The sequence below is a fragment of the Nelumbo nucifera genome, chromosome 2 (assembly GCF_055504915.1).
Source record: "Nelumbo nucifera cultivar China Antique chromosome 2, China Antique-T2T, whole genome shotgun sequence".
NCBI lineage: Eukaryota > Viridiplantae > Streptophyta > Magnoliopsida > Proteales > Nelumbonaceae > Nelumbo > Nelumbo nucifera.
This window is the reverse complement of record NC_142650.1, coordinates 68,703,041-68,727,224: the sequence shown is the minus strand read 5'-3', so window position 1 is coordinate 68,727,224 and position 24,184 is coordinate 68,703,041. Positions and strand designations below refer to the sequence as shown.

At 43.0% G+C, this 24,184-nt stretch overlaps 1 protein-coding gene across 1 annotated transcript; it reads left to right on the top strand.

Moving 5' to 3' along the window:
* Positions 1-885: 885 nt before the first annotated feature.
* LOC104601455 (DNAJ heat shock N-terminal domain-containing protein) lies at positions 886-10,564 on the top strand. The gene is made up of 6 exons (XM_010264784.3): positions 886-1,394; positions 1,653-1,749; positions 1,844-1,933; positions 9,086-9,151; positions 9,640-9,708; positions 10,091-10,564. The coding sequence occupies exons 1-6, from the start codon at positions 1,045-1,047 to the stop codon at positions 10,226-10,228; spliced, it is 810 nt and encodes a 269-aa protein (XP_010263086.1). The 5' UTR covers positions 886-1,044; the 3' UTR covers positions 10,229-10,564.
* Positions 10,565-24,184: the final 13,620 nt, after the last annotated feature.

Below are 24,184 nucleotides of genomic sequence, written 5' to 3'. Positions count from 1 at the left end.
AGGTATTGGATTATCACATTTTGAAAGTTCGAGTACTGGATTGTTACATATGTAGAAGTGGGAAACTTCCATTATAGATCCATTCCTAAAAATGTAGAAAATTAGGGGTGAGCATTATTCGGTTAAAACAAAAAAATGGAACCGAAAATTTTGATTTTGGTTTGTTTGGTTCGATTTGTTCAGTTTTTTGTTAATTTGGTTTGATTAATTTGGCTTTTGAATATTTCGGTTTCGGTTTTTAGAATTACAAATTTGGTTAATCAAATAAACCAAAAAACCAAACTTTAGTATATAATATGTAATATATAATATATAATATGTAGGATATGATATATAATATATTATATATTTATATATTAAATAAATTAGTATAATGAAATTTGATTTCATAATATATATAATATAGAATATATTAGAAAAATTCTGTTTTAACTGAAATAACCAAAAACCAAACTGAAAATTTCAGTTTTGGTTATTTCGGTTTTTCTAAAATTTGGTTTCGGTTTCAGTTTTTGTTTTTTAAGTTTAGTTTTTAAAATTTCAATTTATTCGGTTCGGTTTTTAATCGAATAAACCGAATGTTCACCCCAACATAAAATGCAAAAACGATTATCCACAACCACTTCTACCTATATTTTCAATCAATCTCAATTAATCATTAATTATTATGATAATGATTATAATAATTAAAAAAATTAATTATAATAATTATTATGATAATAAAATCATTAATTAAATACTTAATAATAACAATAATAATTAATTAACTAAATATTACAATATAAATAATCTTTAAAAAATAAAGAAATAATAATAGACTTAGTACGAGGTCATTCTCTAGTTAAATATAGAAAGAAAAATACAATCATACACGAGGAACCCGAGGGTTTCGTAGTTAACATTGCTAATGAGTAATGAAGTTCGTTTTTTTTTTTTTTGTTTAATAAAAAAAAAATGGTTTCAATTAACCTCTAACCGTCGACTGTGTTCCGGTGTTCTTAGAAATCAAGCTTCTCGACATCGAACACCTTCAAAACCCTAAAAATGTCGAACAGAAAGTTATGGACTTCGGCTCTCTGCATACTGCACAGAAGATTATATTCAAGTCCTCGTTTCTCAGCTGGTTTTCATCTCAATCTCGAATCTACTAGTGTTTTCTCATGCTCTCCTTATCATGCTGGCAAATCTATTGTTTCTGGAAGCTGCAAAGGTGGTTTCATGGCAAATTTTAAGTTTTCCGTCAGGGGTTTCTGCTCGGAGCCAGTGGTCGGAAGTGTGGATAAATGCTGGAACTGTGGCACTCTGGCCATGTCGAAGCCATTTCTAGCTTGTGAGTCATGTAAAAGCGTTCAACCAGTTGATCCATCCATCGATTATTTTCAGATATTTGGGTTGTAAGTATCCAAAAAAGAATTGCCGGTTTAGCTCTGTTGATTTGCTTGATTCTTTGAACATTGTGAATCGTGTCATCAAGGGAATCTAGGATTTAGTTGCAACATCTGCACATATAATTCTAATTTTTTGGATATATCTATCAATATCTCAATGATCATTATACCAAATCACCATTTTTTCATGAATTGGGTAACAAAATATAGAATTATAAAAAGGAAACCATGTTTTGAATAACTCATACTTTTAAATTTGAACAGGGAGAAAGAGTATGATGTAAAGGTAGACAATCTTGAGAGCAAGTACAAAGATTGGCAAAAGAAATTGCATCCTGATTTAGTTCACTCAAAATCTGAGGTTTATTTGGACGAGTTCCAAATTTCTTCTTTTTCAAATTGTGGTCTCTCTTGTTTTTTATTTCCTATTTTTTATTTTATTTATTTTCTCATAGAAAGAGAGAGAATATGCTGCTGAGCAGTCTGCTCGGGTAATTGATGCCTATTACACTCTTAGCAAGCCATTGTCAAGGGCAACATACATGGTAAGGCGACTTGTTATTGTCAGTCTCTATCCTTTGTTATTTGTTAATGACCCCCATCAAGAAAATACAGATTGTAGACTTGGAGAAACCTTAGAGGTTCTTGTTGTGATGTCAGTTTTTATATGTTATGCTTTAATTATGGGAAAGACAGTATTGCAACAGTTTTATTTTCTTTTGTTACTAGTCTGAGGTAGTACATTGTTGCTATTGTGGAGAGGTACCAGCTCGTGCCCCTCCTTTGGGAAGGCTGTATTGTAATATCTTGTTGATTTTATTGAATAAAATTCAATCATTTATAAAAAAGAAGAGGTAAGGTAATAAATTCATTAAAAGGAAAATAAAATACCCTGTACGACTAGATGCTGTAATGGGGGAACATACAATGAATTAAGCCACTATCCTTCAACATTAATAAACAGATTTACAAAATCAAAGTAGGAACTATGGTTTGAACTGTTTAAGTTGATCTGAGCTGAATACCAGGAGAATAATTTGCCCACAACTTTATGCCATACATCCTCCACCTGACTACTTTTGTTGTGAAAAATTCTAGAGTTCCTTTCCTGCCATATCAACCACCACACAATTCCTGGAATCATTTTCCAAACAGCCTTCCTTCTTTTGCTCAAACCTTGAATGTACCACCCCTTACAGAAGCTTTCCACTGAGTTCGAACAACATCCCTTAAGGGCAAACAAGCTGTAGACCTTCACCCAAATCTTATAAGAGAACTCACAGTGTAATAACAAATGGTCGATGGATTCATCCACCTTGTTACATAGGACACACACTGGCGAGTCAATTTCTACACCCCTCTTCATTAGATTGTCTTTAGTCTGAAGCTTCTTGAGGAAAGCCAGCCAGATGAAGAATGCAATTTTTGAAGGAATGACTTTGCACCAGATTATTTTCATAGGGAAATCTTGATCTTCCTCCTTAGTGAACCTGTTATAAAATGAACTCACTGAAAACTGTTTGCTCTTCCCATCCTGCCACACTCTTCTATCATCACTGGTATAGTCAATACTGGTACTATAAAGCTTCTGCAGCAGCCGAGTGTAATGGTCAATCTCCCAATCGTTTAAAGATCTCCTGAGAAGAATGTTCCACACACAGTTGCCGTTGGAGATCTGCATATACTCCACCACTTTTTCTTCCTTGTCCACTGCTAATGCAAATAACTCAGGGAATTCATCTTTCAGAATGCTACCTTCACACCAGCAGTCCTTCCAAAACCTGACTTTGGTTCCTTTCCCCACCTCAAAGCTGTCTTCCTTACTGAAAGAACTGTAAATTCTCTCAATCCCTTTCCAAACTGAACATTCTTAAGTTTGACTTGCTTCACCTGGATCCCAACCCTCACTTCTTAGATTATATTTTGCTTTTATGACTCTTATCCATGTTCTTGTTGGCCAAATCTCCAAAGGCCAAAACCATTTACCAAGGAGGGCAATGTTCAGATCTTTCAATCTTCTAATCCCTAATCCGCCATTTTTCTTATGCTCGCATACCTTTCCCCAATTTACAAGATGAACCTTCTTATCCTCCTTCCATCCCTTCCATAAGAATCCCTCATTTTCTTTTCAATGGAGACTGCCATCCTGGATGGAATTGGGTACATGGATAAAAGGTAAACCGGAATAGAAGACATCACACTCTTAATTATTGTGAGTTTACCCCCTTTTGATAAGTATTTGGACTTCCATGATGCCAATTTCTTATCCACCCTCTCTATTATAGGCTCCCAAATAGATTTTGCATTGCATTTTGCCTCTAGAGGCATGCCCAAATATTTTATGGGTAATTTTCCCACCTTGCAACCATAACTATCTGCCCATCTTTGCAAATCCCCCACCTCTCCAACAGCCGCCACATCACTTTTATGGATATTTAAGTGAAGTCTAGAGGCTTCTTTGAACCATCATAAGGTTTCCAAGGAGTACTGCAATTGCTCGCTAGAGGCATCACGGAAAAAAACAGAGTCATCAGCAAACTGAAATAGAGGAACCTCTAACCTTCCCTCCCCTACTGTAAAACCCTCCAGAAAACCACCTCTAACTGCTCTCAAAACGACAGAACCAACTGACCCATTGCTTCCATCACACACAAAAATAACAAAAGGGATAGAGGGTCCCCTTGTCTCAAACCCCTTGAACTCCTAAACTGACCACATGCCACTCCATTGACTAAAATTGAGAATGAAGGAGTAGGTTATGCATACCTTCATCCAATTTCTCCATTTGGATTTAAAACAGTCTCCTCAACATGTAATCCAGAAATTCCCAATTTACCTAGTCATATGCTTTTTCCAAATCCATCTTACACAAAGCCAGCTCTCCCACTTCCTAACCAAGAGTCTATGATTTCATTTGCCACCAAGACCCCATCTATCAATTGTCTTCCTTCAATAAATGCCCCTTGGAAATCAGAAATGATCATGCTCATTACTGGTTTCAGTCTTCTAGGTAAAACTTTGTACAAAATTTTGTAAATACTCCCAATGAGGCTAATTGGCCAAAAGTCTTTCAAGTATTCGGCCCCTTTTTTCTTGGGTACAAGAGTGATAAATTAGAATTTTAACTTCTTTTCCCAAGCTGCAGAAGAGTGAAATTCTGTGAAAACTTTCATAACATTCTCCTTTAGAAAATCCCAGCATCTGTTGAAAATTTTCATTGTAAAACCATCAGGCCCTGTAGATTTATCTCCTTTGGTCTCATTTATAGCCTCCCACACCTCTTTTTCAGTGAAATTTCTTTCCAAAATTCTATCTTGATCATCTGATATACCTCTAAACTCCAAACCATCCATCTTTGGCCTGCTTTTCCAGTTCTCCTTATACAGATTGTAGAAGAACTGCTTTGCTGCCATTTTAATGCCTGTATCCTCTTCTACTGCTTCCCCATTCACCACCAGGTTTTTAATTGTGTTCTCACGCCGTCTAGAATTTGCCGATTTATGGAAAACCAGGTATTTTTATCCCCCTCCTTCAGCCAAAGACATTTAGATGCAAGGTTCTAAATATCCATACACCCAATACTCCAGTAGGGGCATATCGGGCAGTATCGATACTGTTTTTTTTATTTTTTTTTTTATTTTTTATTTTCAAATCTGGTTCAGGGGGCCAGTTTAAGGTTCCTCCACCCTCTGAACCGGTCAAAACCCTGATACACCCTCTGTAGGGGCGTGTCAGGGTGCTCCCGATACGGACCGATACATAACGATTTTTTGAACCTTGTTTAGATGTGTTGACTGCAACAAATTGGAAATATCCAATATATCTGGTATTCGTGAGTACAAAAGATTTTATGTAAGTAGCATATGGAAAGGTTAACCCATTTTGATGCCATGATTATGATATTTGGGGAGACAAGGACATGGTCAATCAGTGATTTAAAAGGTGCACCTAGGCACACAGGCGAGGCGCATTTTAGGGTATGCGCCTCACCCGGGTCCTAGGTGCATCCCTTTCAAAAGGCGCACGCCTGGTGCGCCTAGGCATGCGCTTGATCAGTGATTTAAAAGGCATGCCTAGGCGCACTGGCGAGGCACATTTTAGCGTAGGCGCCTCTCCCAAGTTAGGTGCAGCCCTTTCAAAAGGCGCATGTCTGGTGCGCCTAGGCGTGCGCCTGATGCGCCTTGCACCTCAGCCCAGACATGTGCCTTTTAAAATTCTGCGTTGTTTGCTTTTTTTTTTACCCTAATGGCTGGGCAGGGGGCTTCGCCCCCGAACCCCCGTGCCGCGTCCCTCAAGGCAAGCCCAAACAAGTACATGTTAGGGTCTTAAATTCTTAGTTCGCTTGCTCACTGAAGCTTCGAGAACCCCCTTTTTGGTAATGTTGTTCATTCATTCATCCTACTAAAATATCTTCTTAAAAAGCAATTAAAATTATAAAATCATTATTTTTTGTGTGGGAACTAAGAATTTAAGACCCTAACATGGACTTATTCGGCTTGCCTCGAGGGGTGTGGTACAAAGGCGACTCATAGAATCAAGAATGCAATATGTTTTGCATCACATTACCTACTTGAAGTAATGCAATTGAGGAAAAAAAGAGATTGTGGGTTTTACATGCTCGAAAATGCTTTATAAGTTTGCTTTTATTTTTAAATTTTCATTTTAATATGCTTTACATGTTATGTTTATGTATTTTAATTTTAGATAATATGTTTTTTAAAACATTTATTTTAAAATTTAAGTTTATATTTTTTATTAACATTATGTTTAATATTTTTTGCATTTTTTATAAATTTTTTGGCTTTCTTTTTTAATTTTCTAACTTTTTTATTTTTAGATTATTTTTTTGTAATTTTGCAACTTGCTTCAAAAAGGTGCACATCTCGCCTTGCGCCTCAGGCACAAATTGGCCCTTGCACTTTCAAAACACTATGGTCAATAAATTACTTAAAGAATTTTTACTGTAGGACCATTATGACTAGTAAAGTTGGGAAATTGAACTATAACAGGATAAACTAGTGAAGTGTATCTTGAAATCTTAACTGGGCATTTTTGTGTCGTCTTATGGATATGGGCGGAGTTGGAATAATTCAGGGACATCTGTTTGTATATGGCATAAAGTTATTCAACATCAATTAAAAAGATGGATTGAGAGTAGACTTGACCCATAATATAATAGAAGTTTCCATTTAGACAATAAGTTTGATCCTTTTGTAGATTCAAAATTTCAAATAAGCTTGACTATTTTCAGTGATTTTTTTGGTAGTAAAATGAAAATTCATTACCAAGGGTATATAAATCATGAATAAGTTGCTGACATTTTTGGAAATGTTGAGGGATCTCAATTGATTTTTCAAGTAGGATCTAGTTAGTGTTTCAAAATTGGTTTGGAACACCATTCTGGCAGCTGTACTTTGGGCCATGGTTTTCAAAACCGGACCGAACTGGATGGTCGGACCGGAAAAACCGGGAACCGGTCACCCGTTTTCCCCCCGAACCGCTTTTTCCCCAAAACTGTTGATTTTGGTCAGAAAACCGCTGACCCAGCCGGTTAACCGTTCGAACAGTTTTGATCGTTTTTCAATTTTTAAAATTTTTTAATTTTTTGTCAGAACGGGCCGGCCATTCGGGTCTAACGGTCGGACCGTTCGAACCAGTAACCAGACCCCTTACCGGTTCGGTTTTAAAAACCATGCTTTGGGCTATTTGGACTGAGAAATAACAGAATTTTCCATGCTAAAACTAAAAGTCCAGATGAAATTGTGCAGAAAGCTGTGGGCAAGTTATTGTCTTGGGTGTCGATGATGGAGGAATTTAAACATCAGAATTTGCGTCTGTTGTTTTGTTCTCAGTCTTGGATGAGATTGTAATCTAAGGTGGTCCTAGGCAGCCTTTAATGGCCTGGGCTCTATTGTAATGTTTCTTTGAATGAATAAATTACCTTACCTTTTACAAATATATATAAATATATATATATATATATATTGGCTTGTAGGGTATGCATTGCCTAAATTGTTTGAAGGGTAAAAGACTTGAACCTCCCCTGAAGTTTAAGATAAATTACTTATACCTTCCCTGTGATTTTTGAAAGGATTTAAACCTCCCTTGTCATAAAAAGATACCATTACATTTAACGGAATCAATGAAAAGACTTCAATGCCCTTCATTATTCTTTAAATTAAAAAAAAAATTGAAGAACCAGGATGGATGGCTCTACTGATAAATGAGGTAGTTGTGACTACAAAGTGATAAATAAGAAATCTTCTAAACCCACAACATCACAAAATCAACAGAACAACAATTGGACCCTTCATTTTATATTAATTGTTTTGTTTTAGGCTCCTCTACTTTGTTATCATCGTTGATGGATTTGAATTTGATGGCTATTGAGTGGAGAGATTGGTGAAGATAAAGAACAGGTTTGAGTGCTTTAACAAATGGATTGAGGTGTCAGAGTTCAAGTGCAGGTGCAGAAGTCTGCATAGAGCACAGTTTCTGAGACTAGAATGGGATATGGGTTAAGATGCACAGCATATACTTTATTTCAAGGTTATGGGTTGAGATACAATTTCCAAGGCTAACCCTATGATCAAGTCAAACAAGATTAACAAGTTCTGGGACTAGAACAGAAGGCTTCAGTCCACTCGTTTCATCTTTATTTGCAAATGATACTTTATTCTCTCTCTTTAAATTGAAACCGGAAGGATTCAATAATGATTTGATATTCCTTTTCTTAGTGGAAGTAGAAATTGAATAACATGGTTTTGTTAATTGAGAAATATTTTTTTACTAAAATAAGGGTTCAGGAATTGTAAAGGGTGGAAATTCATGGAACAATTTGGTGTTAGTTTGTTGCAGAACACTGGTCATCTTCATTGTTAACTTTCGGTCATTTCTGGTATGACATTTTATGGAACAATGGAGGGGTATTGTTTGGTGCTTGGATGTCACATTCTGTTCGGTAGTATGGGAGGTTGGGGTTCTTCTGTTGTAGTAGTGTTATTCCACCTCTTGATCTTTTCAATGCAAATGCAATCATACTTAATCTGTGAAGTCATCTTCTTTTTCTATCCAATTCTGAGATTTATATAGAGAAAAGGATGGGGCTTGGGAGATAAAAACAGGGGATTCACCAGGATTTTTGATGAAATAAAATGCATACCATCTCCGGTGGCAAGAAAATGGTTCCTAAACACAGAGGAGGAATACACTCTTACGATTTCCTGTGTTTTTGAATCATGGCCAAAGGGCAAATTTAGGATTTTAAAAACATTTCAGGCACAAGTTATATAATATACAAACAATCTTGATGGGTTTTTATCGGGGGGGAGGTCTTTGTCCAATGACATCATCCAACAGGGGAGGTCTCAGTCCATTTTGAAAAAAGAAGGGTGGTCTTAGTATTTAGTATAAAGTCTGGGGAAGTTGAAGTCTTTTACCCTTTCTTGAAATAGTTTCTTTTGTTTTTTCCCAAAACTGGCACCTCACTTCCTTCAGGCATGCATCACACCTTGTGCCTTGGGCTCTAGGAACTCCTTGCACTTCCGTTGCAGTTCTCATTTTTTAAACACTGCAATTTAATTACTTGCTGAACTTGGTTTCTAAATTTCTGTTTGTCTTTGTATTTTATCCTCACCTAGTCTCCATTCTCATGAATGGAAAATGATAATGCTTACATTCCTTTTGGCTTTTGACAGTTGAAACTTGAAGGTGTACATGTGGATGAAGAAAAAACCATTTCAGAACCAGATTTCCTAGCAGAGGTAATTTGAATGATGCTGACCTTCCTTTTTGTCTGAGTTGGTTGACTTGGTTCCTTTGATGCTATTGGCTTGTTCCAAATCAAGGCTTGTTCCCTCTCAACTTGGTTATTACATGTATGACTAACAAATGAAATGGATGCCACCATCAAGAGAGACCACATATGCAAACAGAAAACCTAAAATCAAATCCTTGAGCTCAACAATTTTAGTGAACCAAAAGCAATAGCCATTTAATGATGCATCCTGGGTTATCTGAATTTTACACTACAAGCTGTTGGAATAACACAAAAAGGTCCCATTAAGGGAAAAAAAAAACTTTAAAATTTGAATGCTATTTGAAGAATAGTGGAACGATTACAGATATTTTATGTGTTTCGTATATGTAATTGTACCAAGGTGGGTTGGGGCTCAGTATAAAAAAAAAAAAAAATAATTTATTTCTCGGTTTTGATAACTTCCATTGCTGAGTTTTAACAAATTTGTTTCAGATTATGGAAGTCAGAGAAGCTGTTGAAGAGGCAGAAGACTCTCAGGCATTAAACCAAATCCAGCATCAGGTGAAATTGGCTGAATTTTCCAAAATAAACAGCTCATTATCAATTTCTGTGATCATGCAAGTGGTTGGAGTAGATACTGGCCCCACTGAAGACTGAACCACTTGGTGATTGTGGCCATATGATTGGTTAAATATGGTGGATAGTCTAAAAGAGGCCATTGAGGCCAGATGTTAAAATCACCCATCCAAATTAACCGATTGAAAAATCCATTATGAAGATCCTTTTCAAAATAATAATAATGAAGATGCCCTGAAGGCACCATATTCAATTGATATCAAAAAGGCCTCTTTTTCCCATTCTACAATTATGTATTAATTTAATTTAAATGGGATATATGCAGCTTGTATTTACCATCTTTTTTCCCCTTTTCCATCTTATTCAGATGCAAGGGAAACTAGAAAGTTGGTTTAAATCCTTTGCAAATGCATTCAAGAACCAAGAATACGAGGCTGCCGTAACTTCAATTCAGAGGATGACTTACTACGAGCGTGTGAAGGAAGAGATTCTAAAGAAGATGTGATAGGTAATCCATTCAGTGATATGTTGGCTAAAGCAGTGACTAAAAAGGCCATTGGATACCCAATGTTGATCCCAGCAATCTAGGGTCTAGGGTCTTGGGAGGGGTAGATTGGATGTGGTACTAACCTTCGGCATTGTTTTGTAAAAGTGGCCAATCTCAGACTCAAACCTCACACTTGCTGGCCTGAGATTTTACCATTACACCGAGTATTGCCTCAAAATTAGTGATTAGATCATGTTATTCTTTTGCCCCTTTTTTCTTTGTTAACAATGTTAAATTGTCTTTTCAACATGTATTTAAGATATATTAATGCAAATAGTCATTTATTTCTTTAAAGTATTACTTTTTTTTGTATTTGATGATACGCCCAAATCCCCCATAGGGGCATTTGAATAGCACGGTACAACGCTAACAACCCCCTCCCCAAAGGGGCAGCAGAGGGAATCGAATCCTCGTCTCTGCTGGAAGCCTGGAACAAACCAGCTAACATAACAACTGAACAACTCATTAGGTTGCATTTGGAAGGGATGTAAAATTTATATCGGTTGTTATAGGCGTTTGGAAGGAGCGTGTAATTATCATCGACGTAAAACTCTACTTCGACATAAAACTCCACTTTAGTTCAGTTGTGTACATTTGGACGGAGTAGACATCAAGCATAAAATTTTACATCAATAATCGATGTAAATACAACATCGATTTTATCGATGTAAAACTTTACACTTTTTTTATCAAGGTTTTCAAAATGTAACAGTCACCTATTATACGGTTTAATGTAAAATGTTATCAGTGTATTTTTATACTGATAATATTTTACATCGGATCCAAACAAAGCTGATGTTGCGCAATCCGAGCACTCCTAACTGGTAGAAACTTGGCTCCTATTTGGCAACGGACGGTACCTGAAAAGAAGAGGAAGATGAAGAATTCCCAGGGAGCTTGCCCGACGGGAACACTCCGATGCTTAAGTCAGGGCTTTGAGAGAATATAAGGAAAGCTAAGAGTGCAGATAGCGCGGAATTGAAGATTACCTTTGCCCCTTGGGGGTTGGGGCTCTTTTATAACTAAAATTTGTCGAATCAGGCGTGATCACCTCTGTTAGGCCAGGCGTAACCGCCATTGTCTCCCTACCGTAGCCGTTAGTGCTAGAGCCGAGGTGGCGGCCGCAGGTAGCCGTTTGCAGGGTACAGACCTGTCAGTCAAGAGATATCCTTCAAAGATGGCAGGCATGACGCCGCTTGGCACGGGACGTGGGCGCAGCCCCCGGGTTCGGCAGGTATTGTTGTCAGGTAGATATTTCCTGGGTCACTAGGCTATCTTGAGTCAAGCGGTATCTTGCCGAGCTACCCTGTGCCGAGGTACTGGTAGTGTGTTGAGCTGCTTTCTACCTAAGGTGTACCCTTGGAAGTTAGGAGAGCCAATGGCACTGATCCGAAGTGTTTCTACTTCGGGATATCTAAGTGCAAATCGAGGTGCTCCCTTCTCGGGAAGGGCTTAAAGCTCGTTGGGAGGAGCTCGGGATCTAGGAGGAGCTCGGGGCCCCTCGCTCGGTGGGAGCTCGGGGTGTCCCATCCTTAGTAAAATTCAAGATAAGCTGGATGTTAATTCCCGACGAGTTACCTAACTCGTCAAGTTGCCAGGTTGAACTCGGCGGGTTCGTCACACCGAGTTATGGTCATGCTGCCATGCTGTCACGCTGAATCGTCACTTGCGCCAGGTCATGTATACGCGTCCCCATGCTATGAGGTCGGGCCAAATCACCCTCCATCAATTGCCCCCCACTCCCCGTGCTGGGGGTTCTGACCCAGTGCGGGGAGTTCACGGTGCGCTAGGTGGATTTGGCTCAGTGCTCATGCCACCTTATCAGGTGATTTGTTGGTCAGACCGGTTTACTACTCGGCTCAGTGCTCATGCCACCTTATCGGATGTCACGCGATCTGGACTTCACGAATGCCAAAAAACGCGCTAAACGGATTTTGCCTCGAGGATCTCGTAGCCGGTTTTCCTGAGAGCCGATAGATCGTCCTGATATTGACCGCTGATGCCCGGGCGTAGCGGCTATAAATAGTGGGGGACCCTGGTCATTTTCCTTGCCATAATTCTTCTGCGTTCACTTTGAGCTCGCGTCTGAGGTCTCTAGCTCGGGTCTTCCAGCTCGTCGGTTTCCCCAGTTCGGTTGCGAGGCACGGATGGCCACGGGTAACTTGGCGTCCACCTCCCACCGAGGTCGGATGCCGGATCAGTTCGGCCCTTCCACCATGACGCTGGAGAGACTTCGGTATCTTTTCCAGCATTACAACCTTCCTAGGGAATATTCGTACAGTTTACCTGCCGGCAACTTCCCTTGGGAGCACGGTCCAGATGACATCGTGATCTTTAAGGAGCAACTCATTGCCAAGCTCCGTCTTCCTCTCCACCCCCTTATTGTTGAGGTATTGAAACGCTTCAACGTCACACTGGACCAACTCCACCCGAACTCTATTCGCAATGTGGTTAGCTGAGCTCGGGTTCGATTACAAGGACTATATCGCCGAGAGGAAGCTCATACAAGCCGGTTTGAGCCTGGGTAGGTTTACTTTACTTTAGCACCTTGCTCAAACGGTTAAGTATTTTTGGGTTTACTAATGCCGAGCTCCGTTGCAGGTCCCATGGAAGAGGAGAATGTCAAGGGGGAGAGACTCTTCCGCCAAATGAAGAGGAAGAAGTGAACTGCCAAGAAGGAACACATCGAGCCTCCATGGGCCCCCACCCTTGAGCCCGAGCCCCCGCAGGTCCCCACTTCGGAGCCCGAGCTCCCTGACGCTCCTCCTGTCATTGACTTGGAGGAGGAGAACTTACCACCTCGGGAGCCCGAGGTGACGGCAGAGCCTGCCATTGAACCCGTTGAGGCTGCTACTGAAGTTTCTGAGGAGCCTGCTCACGCAGCCGAGACAGCGGTTTCCAACTCGGGGAGTCAGGAGGAAGGGCGTAGCATCCTGAACCCCCAGCGCGGCCTTCAAAAAAGCAAGGAGGCAGTCTACCCTGAAGAAGGCAGAGAAGGAAGGGCTAGCCCGCGAGAGGGACAGGCTGAAGGCCGAAGTGAACAGACTGAAGGCAGGCCAGGAGGCCTTAAAGCTCGAAGTGAAGAGTCTCAAAGAAGACAAGGGGATCTTAGAGCATGAGGTGGAGTAACTCAAGATTGATATTGAGGAGAAGACCAAGATCTTCAACCAGGTCATTGAGGAGGTGAAGGTCCAGGGCGCCATCAACTATGTCAAATCGGATAAGTTTGACGACGTGCTAACCAAGGCCTATCGTAAGGACTTCAAACTCAGCAGGTGGTTGATAAGGCATACATACCCCGACCTTGATATAAGTGCCATCACCACCTCGCGAATCACGAACGAATTGCCCGCCAGGCCACAGAGGACCCAGATTCCGAAGAGGAGGGTGGTGATGAAGAGGCAGATGTTGCCGACCTGGCTGATGCTCCTGAAGAGGTCCCAAGCAAAGAGGATGAGCCCCCGAAGTAGTCTGTGCAGTCCTTATACCCTTTTGCAGTTTTTGTACTCTGAGCCTGCGAGCTCAGTTCTAACTTATTTTCTTTTCTTTTTTGCTAAACTCACTGTAAAAATATTTACTCAATGAAATTTGTTTTCCTACCAAGTGTCGTGCACTTTTTATTTTTACTGAAGTAACTGTTTTATCCGAACTGTTAAGTGTCCGGGGTAGGAATTCTCATATGTGGTCACCCCAAACTACCTCCCAGCAAGGGTTTTGTGATGTGCACCAAGGCAAGCGACATAGGAAGGCATATGCCCGACCTATCCACTTGGTCACTTAAGTTAATAGTTGTCCCAGGCGGGTCCAACCTGTTGTACACTGCGGTGGGCCATGCGTCACAGGGTTTGTACCCGAGCCGCCTGCCTTCTCAGTGTACAAAATCCCTGCTGATGCAACAACAAAGTTATGCACAACACCGAAGTCCTTAGCCTGTTCGACCTTTCAGCCCTTTGCTAGTTCGGTTTTTCAGTGCCGAGGTTATCATTAGCTCGGCATATTGGCCCTCAGGCTCTAGGAGCAACTCGTGGTCCACTCAGTTCGGTAATTTATGGGTAATATTGCCTTAGGTTGACAATATTCCATGCTTGAGGTACTAGTTTCCCTTCTAGGGTTTTGAGCTCGTATGTTCCTTCCCCGAGCACCCGTTTTACTCGGTAGGGTCCTTCCCAATTTGGCCCGAACTTATTAACACCGGGCTCAGGCACCATACTCTCTGCTGGTAGGCCGCAGTCCTAATGTATGTGAGGTCCCGTACCTCGTCAAACAGGTCGAGGTTGGTGCGTAGCTCGTCTTCGTTTGCTTTGTCATTATGCGCTTCTAGTCGTAGCGTAGGGACTTCGATCTCTGCCGGGATAACTGCCTCGGTGCCGTAAGTGTGGTTGAAGGGAGTCTCTCCTATCGCCGTCTTCACCGTGGTCCGGTAGGCCTATAGAACACTGGGCAGCTCGTCTGCCCATAGTCCCTTAGCTCGGTCCAGGCATGCTTTCAATCCACGGAGAATGGCTCTATTCGTGACTTCTGCTTGGCCATTTGCTTGAGGGTGTGCTACCGAGGTGAAGTTTTGCTGTATTCCCATGTCTTTGCACCAATTTTGGAATTTGATGTCTTCAAACTGCTTACCATTGTCGGAGATCAATACCCGGGGTAGTCCGAAACGGCATACTATGTTCTTCTAGAAGAAGTTTTGTACGTTCCGAGTTGTAATCATCGCGAGAGGTTCAGATTCTACCCATTTGGTAAAATAGTACACTGCCACCACTAAGAACCTTCTCTGCCCTGTTGTCGGCGGGAATGGTCCGAGTATGTCAATCCCCCACTGTGCAAAGGGCCACGGGCTGGTAAGATATTTTAAATCGACGGCAGGCTGGTGGTGGATGTTGGCGTGCTTCTGGCACTTGTCACATCTTCTAACGAGCTCGATTGCGTCTGCCTTCATTGTTGGCCAATAATACCCCTGTCGTAGCGCTTTCAGAGCGAGAACGCTGCCCCCCAAGTGTCCACCGCATAGGCCCTCGTGAGTGTCGCGGAGTACAAGCTCGGCCTCGAAAGGTCGCAAGTAGCGCAGATAAGGGAGCGTATAAGATCTTCGGTACAATCTCCCATCTATTATGACGTACATGGCTGCCTGAAGCTCTACCCTTTTGGCGGCATTACGATATGCAGGGAGAGTTCCGTGTAGCAGGAAGCTCACGAGCGGATCAATCCAGCTCGACTCTGCTTGAACGACGGGAGCGACCTCCTCTGCCCCCCCCCCCTCGAGAACGCTAGGCCGAGGTAAGTTCTCTATATACACTGTTCTCATGGTGTTATCACTGGTGCTGGCTAACCGGGACAGGGCATCGGCCTCAGCACTCTCCAATCTCGAGATCTACTTAATAAAGTGAGACTGGAAGTTGAGCAGAGCTTTTCTGACCTTGGCTAAGTAGGCGATCATGGTCGGCTCGCGAGCTTCATACTCACCTGTAACCTGGTTGACCACGAGCTGAGAATCACTGCAGATGACAATGTGTCTGGCCTTCACTTCATCCGCCAGAGCCAGCCCGGCTAGTAGCACCTCGTGCTCCGCTTCATTGTTGGATGCCACGAACACGAAGCGTAGTGCATACTCCAGTTTCATGCTGCTTGGCCCATATAGAATGATCCCAGCTCCGCTGCCCTGCTGGTTTGACGAGCCATCCACGTGAAGGATCCAGGGCTCCTCATCCCAATTCGCACTCGGTCTGACTAGGAGAGATGCCACACTGATTGCTTCTTCACGGTGCTCAAGCTCAACCGGCCTGGGAACCTCGGGCCCGTCCAAACTGGGGGCCTCACGTTCAACCGGCCTGGGGGCTTCAGAGCTGAAAGTGCATTCCGCGACAAAGTCCACCAAGGCTTGGGCTTTGATAGCAGTCCGCGGCTTGTACTAGAGGTCATACTCGCTGAGCTCGATGGCCCACTTTGTCAACCTACCGGAGACCTCGGGCTTGAGTAAGACTTGCCTCAGAGGTTTATTGGTAAGGACGACGATAGTATGAGCTTGGAAGTACGGACGGAGCTTCTGGGCTACAATGACTAGTGCATAGGCTAGCTTTTCGATCTTTGGATACCTTATCTCAGCTCCCTGCAACACCTTACTAACATAGTAGATAGGTCGTTGGACCCGATCTACTTCTCTTATTAGTACCGAGCTAGCCACCTCATCACTTGCCAAGAGGTACAACTCCAAAACATCGCCCTCCTCGGGTCGGGTTAAGACCGATATGTTGGCGAGGTACTTTTTGAGCTCGTCGAATGTGAGCTGGCACTCTTTAGTCCATTCAAAGCCTTTGCTCTTAATTGCCTTAAAGAAAGGCAAGCAGCGATCTGCTGACTTGGACATGAAGCGACTCAGGGCGGCTATACAGCCATTCAGCCTCTAAACTCCTTCAATTTTCGGGGTGGTCTCATATCTAGGATGGCCTTAATCTTTCCTGGGTTGGCCTCAATGCCATGCCAGTTAACGATGTACCATAGGAATTTACCCGAGGTGACACCGAACACACTTGTTCGGGTTCAACTTCATGTTAAACTTACGCAAAATTTCAAAGACAGAATGCAAGTCTTGTATTAAATCATGTGAAAACTGGGTTTTGACGACCATGTCGTCTACATAACATTCCACTTTTCTACTAATCAATGGCTCAAATAATTTATTTACAAGTCTTTGAAAGGTAGCCCCGGCGTTTTTCAGTGCAAAGGGCATGACCTTATAGCAGTAAAGACCTAGCTCGGTTACAAAAGTTGTTTTTTCTTCTTCAGCTGAGTCCATCCTAATCTGATTGTAGCCTGAGTAAGCGTCCAAGAAGCTCAGCAACTCATGCCCTAAGATCGCGTCCACCAGACGGTCGATCCTGGGGAGTGGAAAGCAGTCCCTCGGGCAAGCTCGATTCAGGTCAGTATAATCAACGCACAAGCGCCATTTACCGTTAGCCCTTTTTACCAGAACGGGGTTGCCACCCAGCTCAGGTAATGGACTTCTCTTATAAAGTTGGCCGCGAGGAGCTTCCCGACCTCTTCATCGACTGCTCTCCAGCGTTCTGGGTCAAGTTGCGTTTCTTCTATCTAACGGGCCTAACTACAGGATCAGTATTAAGTTTGTGAGTTATGATGCTAGGGTCAATGCCGGGCATTTTTGTCACGGACCATGCGAAAACATCTAAATTTGGGAGTAAGAAACTTACCAGCTGGGATCGTAGGGGCTCTTGGACTGAGACGCCGATCTGAAGCGTCCGGGCTGGGTCCTCTACTGAGGTTGGAACGGAGACCGTCTCTTCAGTGGTCACAGCTCGCTTTTCGCCCTGCTCCGTAGGTCGCTCCAGCTCGAGGTCATCGGCCATCTTGGTTTTCCCCTTGAGGGCGGCGACGTAGCACTTGCGGGACTCAAGCTGATCACCTCGCGCTACTCCAACCCCGAAGTCCGTGGGGAACTTCATTGCCAAATCATAAGTGGAGACCACTGCTCGTAAGGCATGAGTGATCGGCCGACCTACTATGGCATTGTATGGGGAAGGAGTCGCGATCACTAAGAAATCGTGGTTGAGCCTTACTATGCTCGGCCAAGTGCTGACCTCCACAGGTACCGTAATTCTTCCCAAGGGCCTGACTTCCTCTCCACTGAAGCCTACCAAGGGGGTATTTGCGGTCCTCAGGTCGGTCTCTTATAGTTGGAGCTTGTCGAACGCGGCCTTGAACAAGATGTCCGCCGAGCTGCCCGAGTCGATGAGGATGCGCCTGACTTCAATATCATTGATCTTCATCTTTATAACGAGTGCATCATCATGAGGGTAGTGGCCCTGCGCGCGTCGTCCCCTGTGAAGAAAATTGGGTCTTCTGTCCTTGACCGCTTTGGGGGATTCTGCTCTTCCCTGGTGGCCTCACAAGTTGATGTCCGAGCTGCCACTGAGGTGCAGCCCGCTACGATCGAACCTCCGACTATTAAATGGATGGTCCCCTGAACTGGTTTCTCTTCCGGGGGCTGCCTCAGCGAGTGCTCTGCTGGCCTGCTGCTGGATTCAAGAGCATCTCTACTCTTGCCAATCTGCTTTATAATTATTATTATTATTCTGTACAAAATTTCTCAAGTATCTGTGACGGATGAGATCCTCTATCTCATCGTGGAGATTTTTACAGTTCTCGGTACTATGACCATGGTCTTTATGAAAGCTACAATATAAATTTTTATTCCTTTTATTGGGGTTTCCTCTTAGACGAGGTGGCCACTTCACGTACGGGGCGTCTTTGATCTCCATCAGGATCTCAGCCCGCTTCGCGTTTAGGGGAGTGTAGTCAGTCTGTTCTGCTATAGGAGCTCGGAAAGGCTGATTTGGCTTTGCCCCCCGAGCTAAGTCTTTCTTCTTTCTGCTGTCCCCTTGGTTTGAGGGCTCACCCTCCCTCTTTCTTTTTTCGGGCATGCCCTCGTTTTTCTGGTTGATCTCCTCCTCTGTCCCTATAAACCTATCCATGAACTTCAGGAACTCAGCTACAGTCGTGGGCTGGTTGACAACTATGTGCCACTTAAACTCCTTGTGTGTCACGCCCCTCTTGGCTGCTATAAGCCACACTGCAGGGTCTAGGTGCGGTATCTGTAGGCATGCATCGTTGAACCACTTGATATAACTCCAGATGGACTCCCCTTCCCTCTGGACAATACCAAGGAGGCTCTCTTCAGTTCGCGGGCATCGCTTGCTGGTGACGAAGTGAGAAGTAAAGGCTTGCGCAAACTGCGCCCAGCTTCTTATTGATCCGGGTACAAGATTACAGTACCATGTGCAAGCCACCCCTTTAAAGGTGGTGGAGAAAACCACACACATGCAGGATTCATTGGCCCTCGCTAGGTGCATCTGGGTTGAAAGGCATCAACATGGTCATTCAGGTCGAACGACCCGTCATACTTGTCTAGGGGCGGAAGCTTAAAATATTTGGGCATGGGGACAACAAGGAGTTCGGGAGACAAGGGGGATGGTAGTGAGAGGAGCGGAGTGGCTTTTACCTTGCCCGAGCTTACCTCTTCCTTGCCCTTGAGATTGGGCAGGTTGTGGGTGGCAGTTCGGCGAGTTCGGCGACGCCTCCTTTGCTTTCTAGCGGGCTCTGCATTGGTGCTACTCGCCTCAGTGTGATCAGGGATAGTCTTTGCAGGGAATGGCTCAGACTACTGATGATGGCTACGGACGAAGGGGTCTTGCCTAGAATCTGCGGCCAGGACCTCGAACCGGTTCTCTACAAGCGGGGACCCGAACTCTGAAAGCCGAGGTGATGCAGGTCTGGTAGGCTGGGACCCTCCCGATCTGACTGCTCGCGATGAGGCCGGGGTAGTTGGTCCCTCTTTCCTGTCGTGGGAAGAGACTTGACTCTTGAGAGGGTTCTGAGTTTGGGAGGTCTCACCCCGGTGAGAAGGACGCTCATTCTGACGGCGAGGTCTGGCTTGTTGTGAGGCTGGGTTCCGAGGAGGAAGAGGTTGTTGAGCCTGAGGCAGTTGAGGAAACTACTGCTAGTAGTGGTACTGGGAGAATTGGTGTAGAACTTGCTACTGGTAGAGTTGAAATTGCTAGAACTATTGCATTTGGGCTTGCATTGCTCGCATGCATTGCACCAGGTCGTCGAGCTGGTTCTGGCTGATCGCCGGAGGGACGATAGAGGGTTCAGTGAAAGTTGTCCTGACTGAGAAAGGAAGAGGGACATTCACGGGTGCCGCTGTCTACGGCACGTTCAGGATGGGGACTCCATCAACAGAAAGGGGGACAGTGAACTGCTCTATACACACCGTGGGGACTGGGAGTTGTTCCCCGGCAATGTTCATCTCCGTGCTACGTCCGGCGTTGCTGGAAGAAGCCATGGATGTTGAGGTCTGTCTGAAAGTTGCTGAGATTGGAGAAAGGCCTTTTGAAGCTCTTCCCATAGACGGCACCAAATGATGTTGCGTAATCCGAGCACTCCTAACTGGTAGAAACTTGGCTCCTAGCTGGCGACGGACGGTACCTGAGAAGAAGAGGAAGATGAAGGATTCCCGGGGAGCTCGCCCGGCGGGAATACTCCAATGCTTAAGTCAGGGCTTTGAGAGAATATGAGGAAAGCTAAGAGTGCAGATAGTGTGGAATCGAAGATTACCTTTGCCCCTTGGGGGTTGGGGCTCTTTTATAACTGAAATCTGTCTCCCTGCCGTAGTTATCCATGCTAAAATGAGTTTATCTTAGTTTAATCTAACTTAATTAGGCGTAACAAACATGGGCCGAATTGGTCTGTGTAATGGCCCACCAAACCCTGGCCTAGATCCAACTTTGATCACTTATATAGTGATCCAAGGGGTGTTAATAATCACCAAACAACCATAGGTTCGGCCTGTAGACACCCCATTTTTGAACCCTTCAGTCTTTCTATAGTACTTTAAGCTTCAAGCATGCTTTAGCCAACCTCTCAACTGACCTAGGGGCATTTTTGGAATTTTATAAAAGTTAGGGCCTCAAGAATTCAATACCATAGGTATGTAGAGCCCAACAATCTAAATTCGACAACACCAAGATCACCCAAGTTTGACACGGTTTCCCCTTCATCCTAACATCCAAAGCTGAAACCGATTCCAATCGCCCGATTGGAGTCATTTTGATCATGAACCTCATTTCACATCAAATAATAAATCTAAGACCATAGATACATAGAGCCCAAAAATCTGAATTCGATGACACCAAGATCACCCGAATTCACCATCGTTTACTCCTTCATCCTAAGACCCAAAGCCAAAACCGATTTCGACCATCCAATTGGATTCATTTTGATCCTAAACCTCATTTCACATCAAATAAAAAATTGAGAGCATAGGTATGTAGATTCCAAAAATCCAAATCCAACGATACCAAGATCACCTGAATTTGAAACCATTTACCCCATCATCCTAAGATCCAAAGCTGAAATTGATTTCGGTCGTCCGATCGGAGTCATTTTAATCCTGAACCTTATTTCACATCAAATCAGAAATCGAGACCATAGGTACATAGAGCCCAGAAATTCAAATCTAGCGACACCAAGATCACCTGAATTCAACACCATTTACCCTTTCATCCTAAGACCCAAAGCCGAAACTTATTCTGATTGTCTGATCGGAGTCGTTTTGATTCTAAACCTCATTTCACATCAAATTAGAAATATGAGACCATAGACAAGTAAAACCCAAAAATCCAAACCAATGACACCAAGATCACCCAAATCCAACACTATTTACCCCTTCATCTTAACACCCAAAACCGGAACCACTTCTGATCGTCTGATTGAGATCATTTTGATCTGAATTTCATTTTACAACAAATCATAAATCCAAGATCATAGGTATGTAGGTCCCAAAATTCTAAACCTGATAACACCAAGATCACCAAAATCCGACATCGTTTAACCCTTCATCTCAAGACCCGAAGTCAAAATCGATTCTAATCATTTGATCAAGATCATTTTTTATCTTGAAGCATATCTCACATGAAATCTGAAATCCAAACTTGTATATGAATAGAGCTTGAAATTTTGAATCTAATGGTACCATGATCGTTCAATTCTGACACCGTTAGCCCCTCCATATTGAGACCCGATGCTAAATTCGATCTAGACCTTCCGTTTGGAATCCTCTTCACTACAACTTCGAACCTAGGGCATCCCACGACCAAACCTTTCTCCCAACCGACCAGTTAGGAGCCTCCAATCAATCAACAATCACCTAAATTTAGAATGTCCAATTTAGGTAAATTGGTGAAATCTTCCACTCATTGTCTTGATTGATTGAGAAGATTTCTACAAAAACTGTCTTGACAATCCATTCTCTCAATCAATTTCCCTCCAAAAAGAGCCTAGATTTTCTACTCATTTTTTCTACCCATTCTCTACCCGCCTTTAATTGCAACCACACTTCTCTTAATTCATAATAGAGATGTGTGGCTCCAATTCATGGTAAAGAGTGGATAGGAAAACTGAGTAGTAAATCCCGACTTCTCCAAAAACCCTTTAAACCTCATCCATTTATCCCCCCTTGTCTCCTATCTCAGCCCTCCATTCCCCTCCCAAAAAATCTATAGATACCCTCCTTTCTCACATTCTAGACAAATCTAGCTTAGAGTGAGAATACCCCCTTTGTCTCAAACAGCCCCATACTTTCCTAACCCATGCCCAAACTCATGAGAAAACCTCCATCACATCCATAAAACCCCTTAGGTCAAGCCCAAACACATCCTAACCCAAACACACACTGAAGGAATGGTAGGATCCATCTAATGGATGCCAAAAGGGTTGCGGAATGGGTGGCCGAATTTCAAAAATTTCCTACCTTCCTCCGACTGGAAATCGTATTCCCTAAATTTAGAATACCATATTTAAGGATCTTATTTGAACCATAATCGAACCAGATCTGAACCACAAGGTAAAAGGGAGGATTATACCTGATCCAAAGAAGCAGTATCTCCCAAAGTTGGTGTTCACGCCCAAAGAAGAAACCAAGATCCGCTCCTACTGAAGATGACACTGCTGTGGATGGAACAGAACCAGCAGGGTGTGTCCTACACACTGGATCCTTCGCAAGAATCCTCTAGAAACTCTGAATACCGAATCCTCTTCAGTCTTTCTTGCAAGACTGATGTCAAGAACTGATTTCTTGACTTCCTATTGTTGCAAAGATCGAATATTGCAATAGTGGATGGCGGCGGCAGGAGGAGAACTCCAGGGATGAAGATGGCTGAACTGCTTTTCTTCTCTCTGGAGTAAGAATGAGATCTAATCTCAATTCACAGGGAGTTTTCTTTCACCAAAACCCTAGTTCGAATTCTAATGTATTTTCTCTTGTTTTTCTCCTCCTTTCTTCTTGATTAAGAAACCTCCTAATTAGGAGTTATCCCAATCCAAATCTATATTTGGATAGGGGATTATCTTAATCCTATCTACAGATTAAGTTAGTTTACTCCTGATCTTATCAAGAGGTTACCAGATTCAAATCTAATTTGAATTTGGTCTCCTGAAGTGGATAAGGTTAAAGGCTCAATCATTTTACTAACATTAATCTCAGATTCGCCCCATAGATGGGTGATCATATCAGCCCAGCTCGAAATGGGCTTTTGGCCCATTAGATGCTCAGTGTTTAATTAGTTTCCAATCTACTGCCCAGTTGGGCTTCTTTGTATGGCGTGGGACCCAAGCATTGATCTACACACCAGCCACATGGGTTCGGCCCAGCCTTTAATACAAGGCCCAGCCGAATTCACTGAAAGACTCAATAAACCCCTGAGTCCATCATATGGACCCTATGGACCCAACACTTACATTAAGTGGCCCCTGGGCCAAGCTATCTTATAAAAACCCAGGGACTGTGGGCAGGTGCAAGATTAGCCCATCAAGTACTACCCTAAATGGTCTTACACTTAACCTCTCAGCCCGATCATTACCCTTTGTCCGACAAAGGGGCTGATCCTGACACTATGATCACCCACTCAGATGAATTCTCAGACTGTCCAAACATACCCAGGTTTTGATCCCCATCTAAGGATCTCACTGATTGGCATATCAAAGACAGCCCGATCCGACACCTAGTGAAATGTCATAATCGAGTCTAGGGGTCAGGTGTAACTTTCCAATTTTGCCCATCTGTCTCCAAGGTCCAGGGCAATACTGGAAATCTGGTCCGGTTCAAGGATTCAAGTGATCTCATACTGCATGTGCCTTGGGTCTTACCCTGGTGGCTGAGACAGGCCATCCCAACATTTGGTGGCACACCAGTATTAGCCTTGGTAGGATAAATCTCCCCAGACTTATCCAACGGCTATGAATATTTAAAACTAACACGAGTCTCTATAAGTGTCCGGTTTTAGGGTCTTATACAAAATTAAACCAAACAACATGAATCAAACATGCACTTTATTTATTTCCACTAAA

Bases quoted from the DNA above. Each gene is read 5' to 3' on its own strand.
- LOC104601455 (XM_010264784.3), top strand. From the start codon at position 1,045: ATGTCGAACAGAAAGTTATGGACTTCGGCTCTCTGCATACTGCACAGA. The intron at 9,152-9,639 runs GTAATTTGAATG...AATTTGTTTCAG, and splicing joins AACCAGATTTCCTAGCAGAG to ATTATGGAAGTCAGAGAAGC. The intron at 9,709-10,090 runs GTGAAATTGGCT...CATCTTATTCAG, and splicing joins TAAACCAAATCCAGCATCAG to ATGCAAGGGAAACTAGAAAG.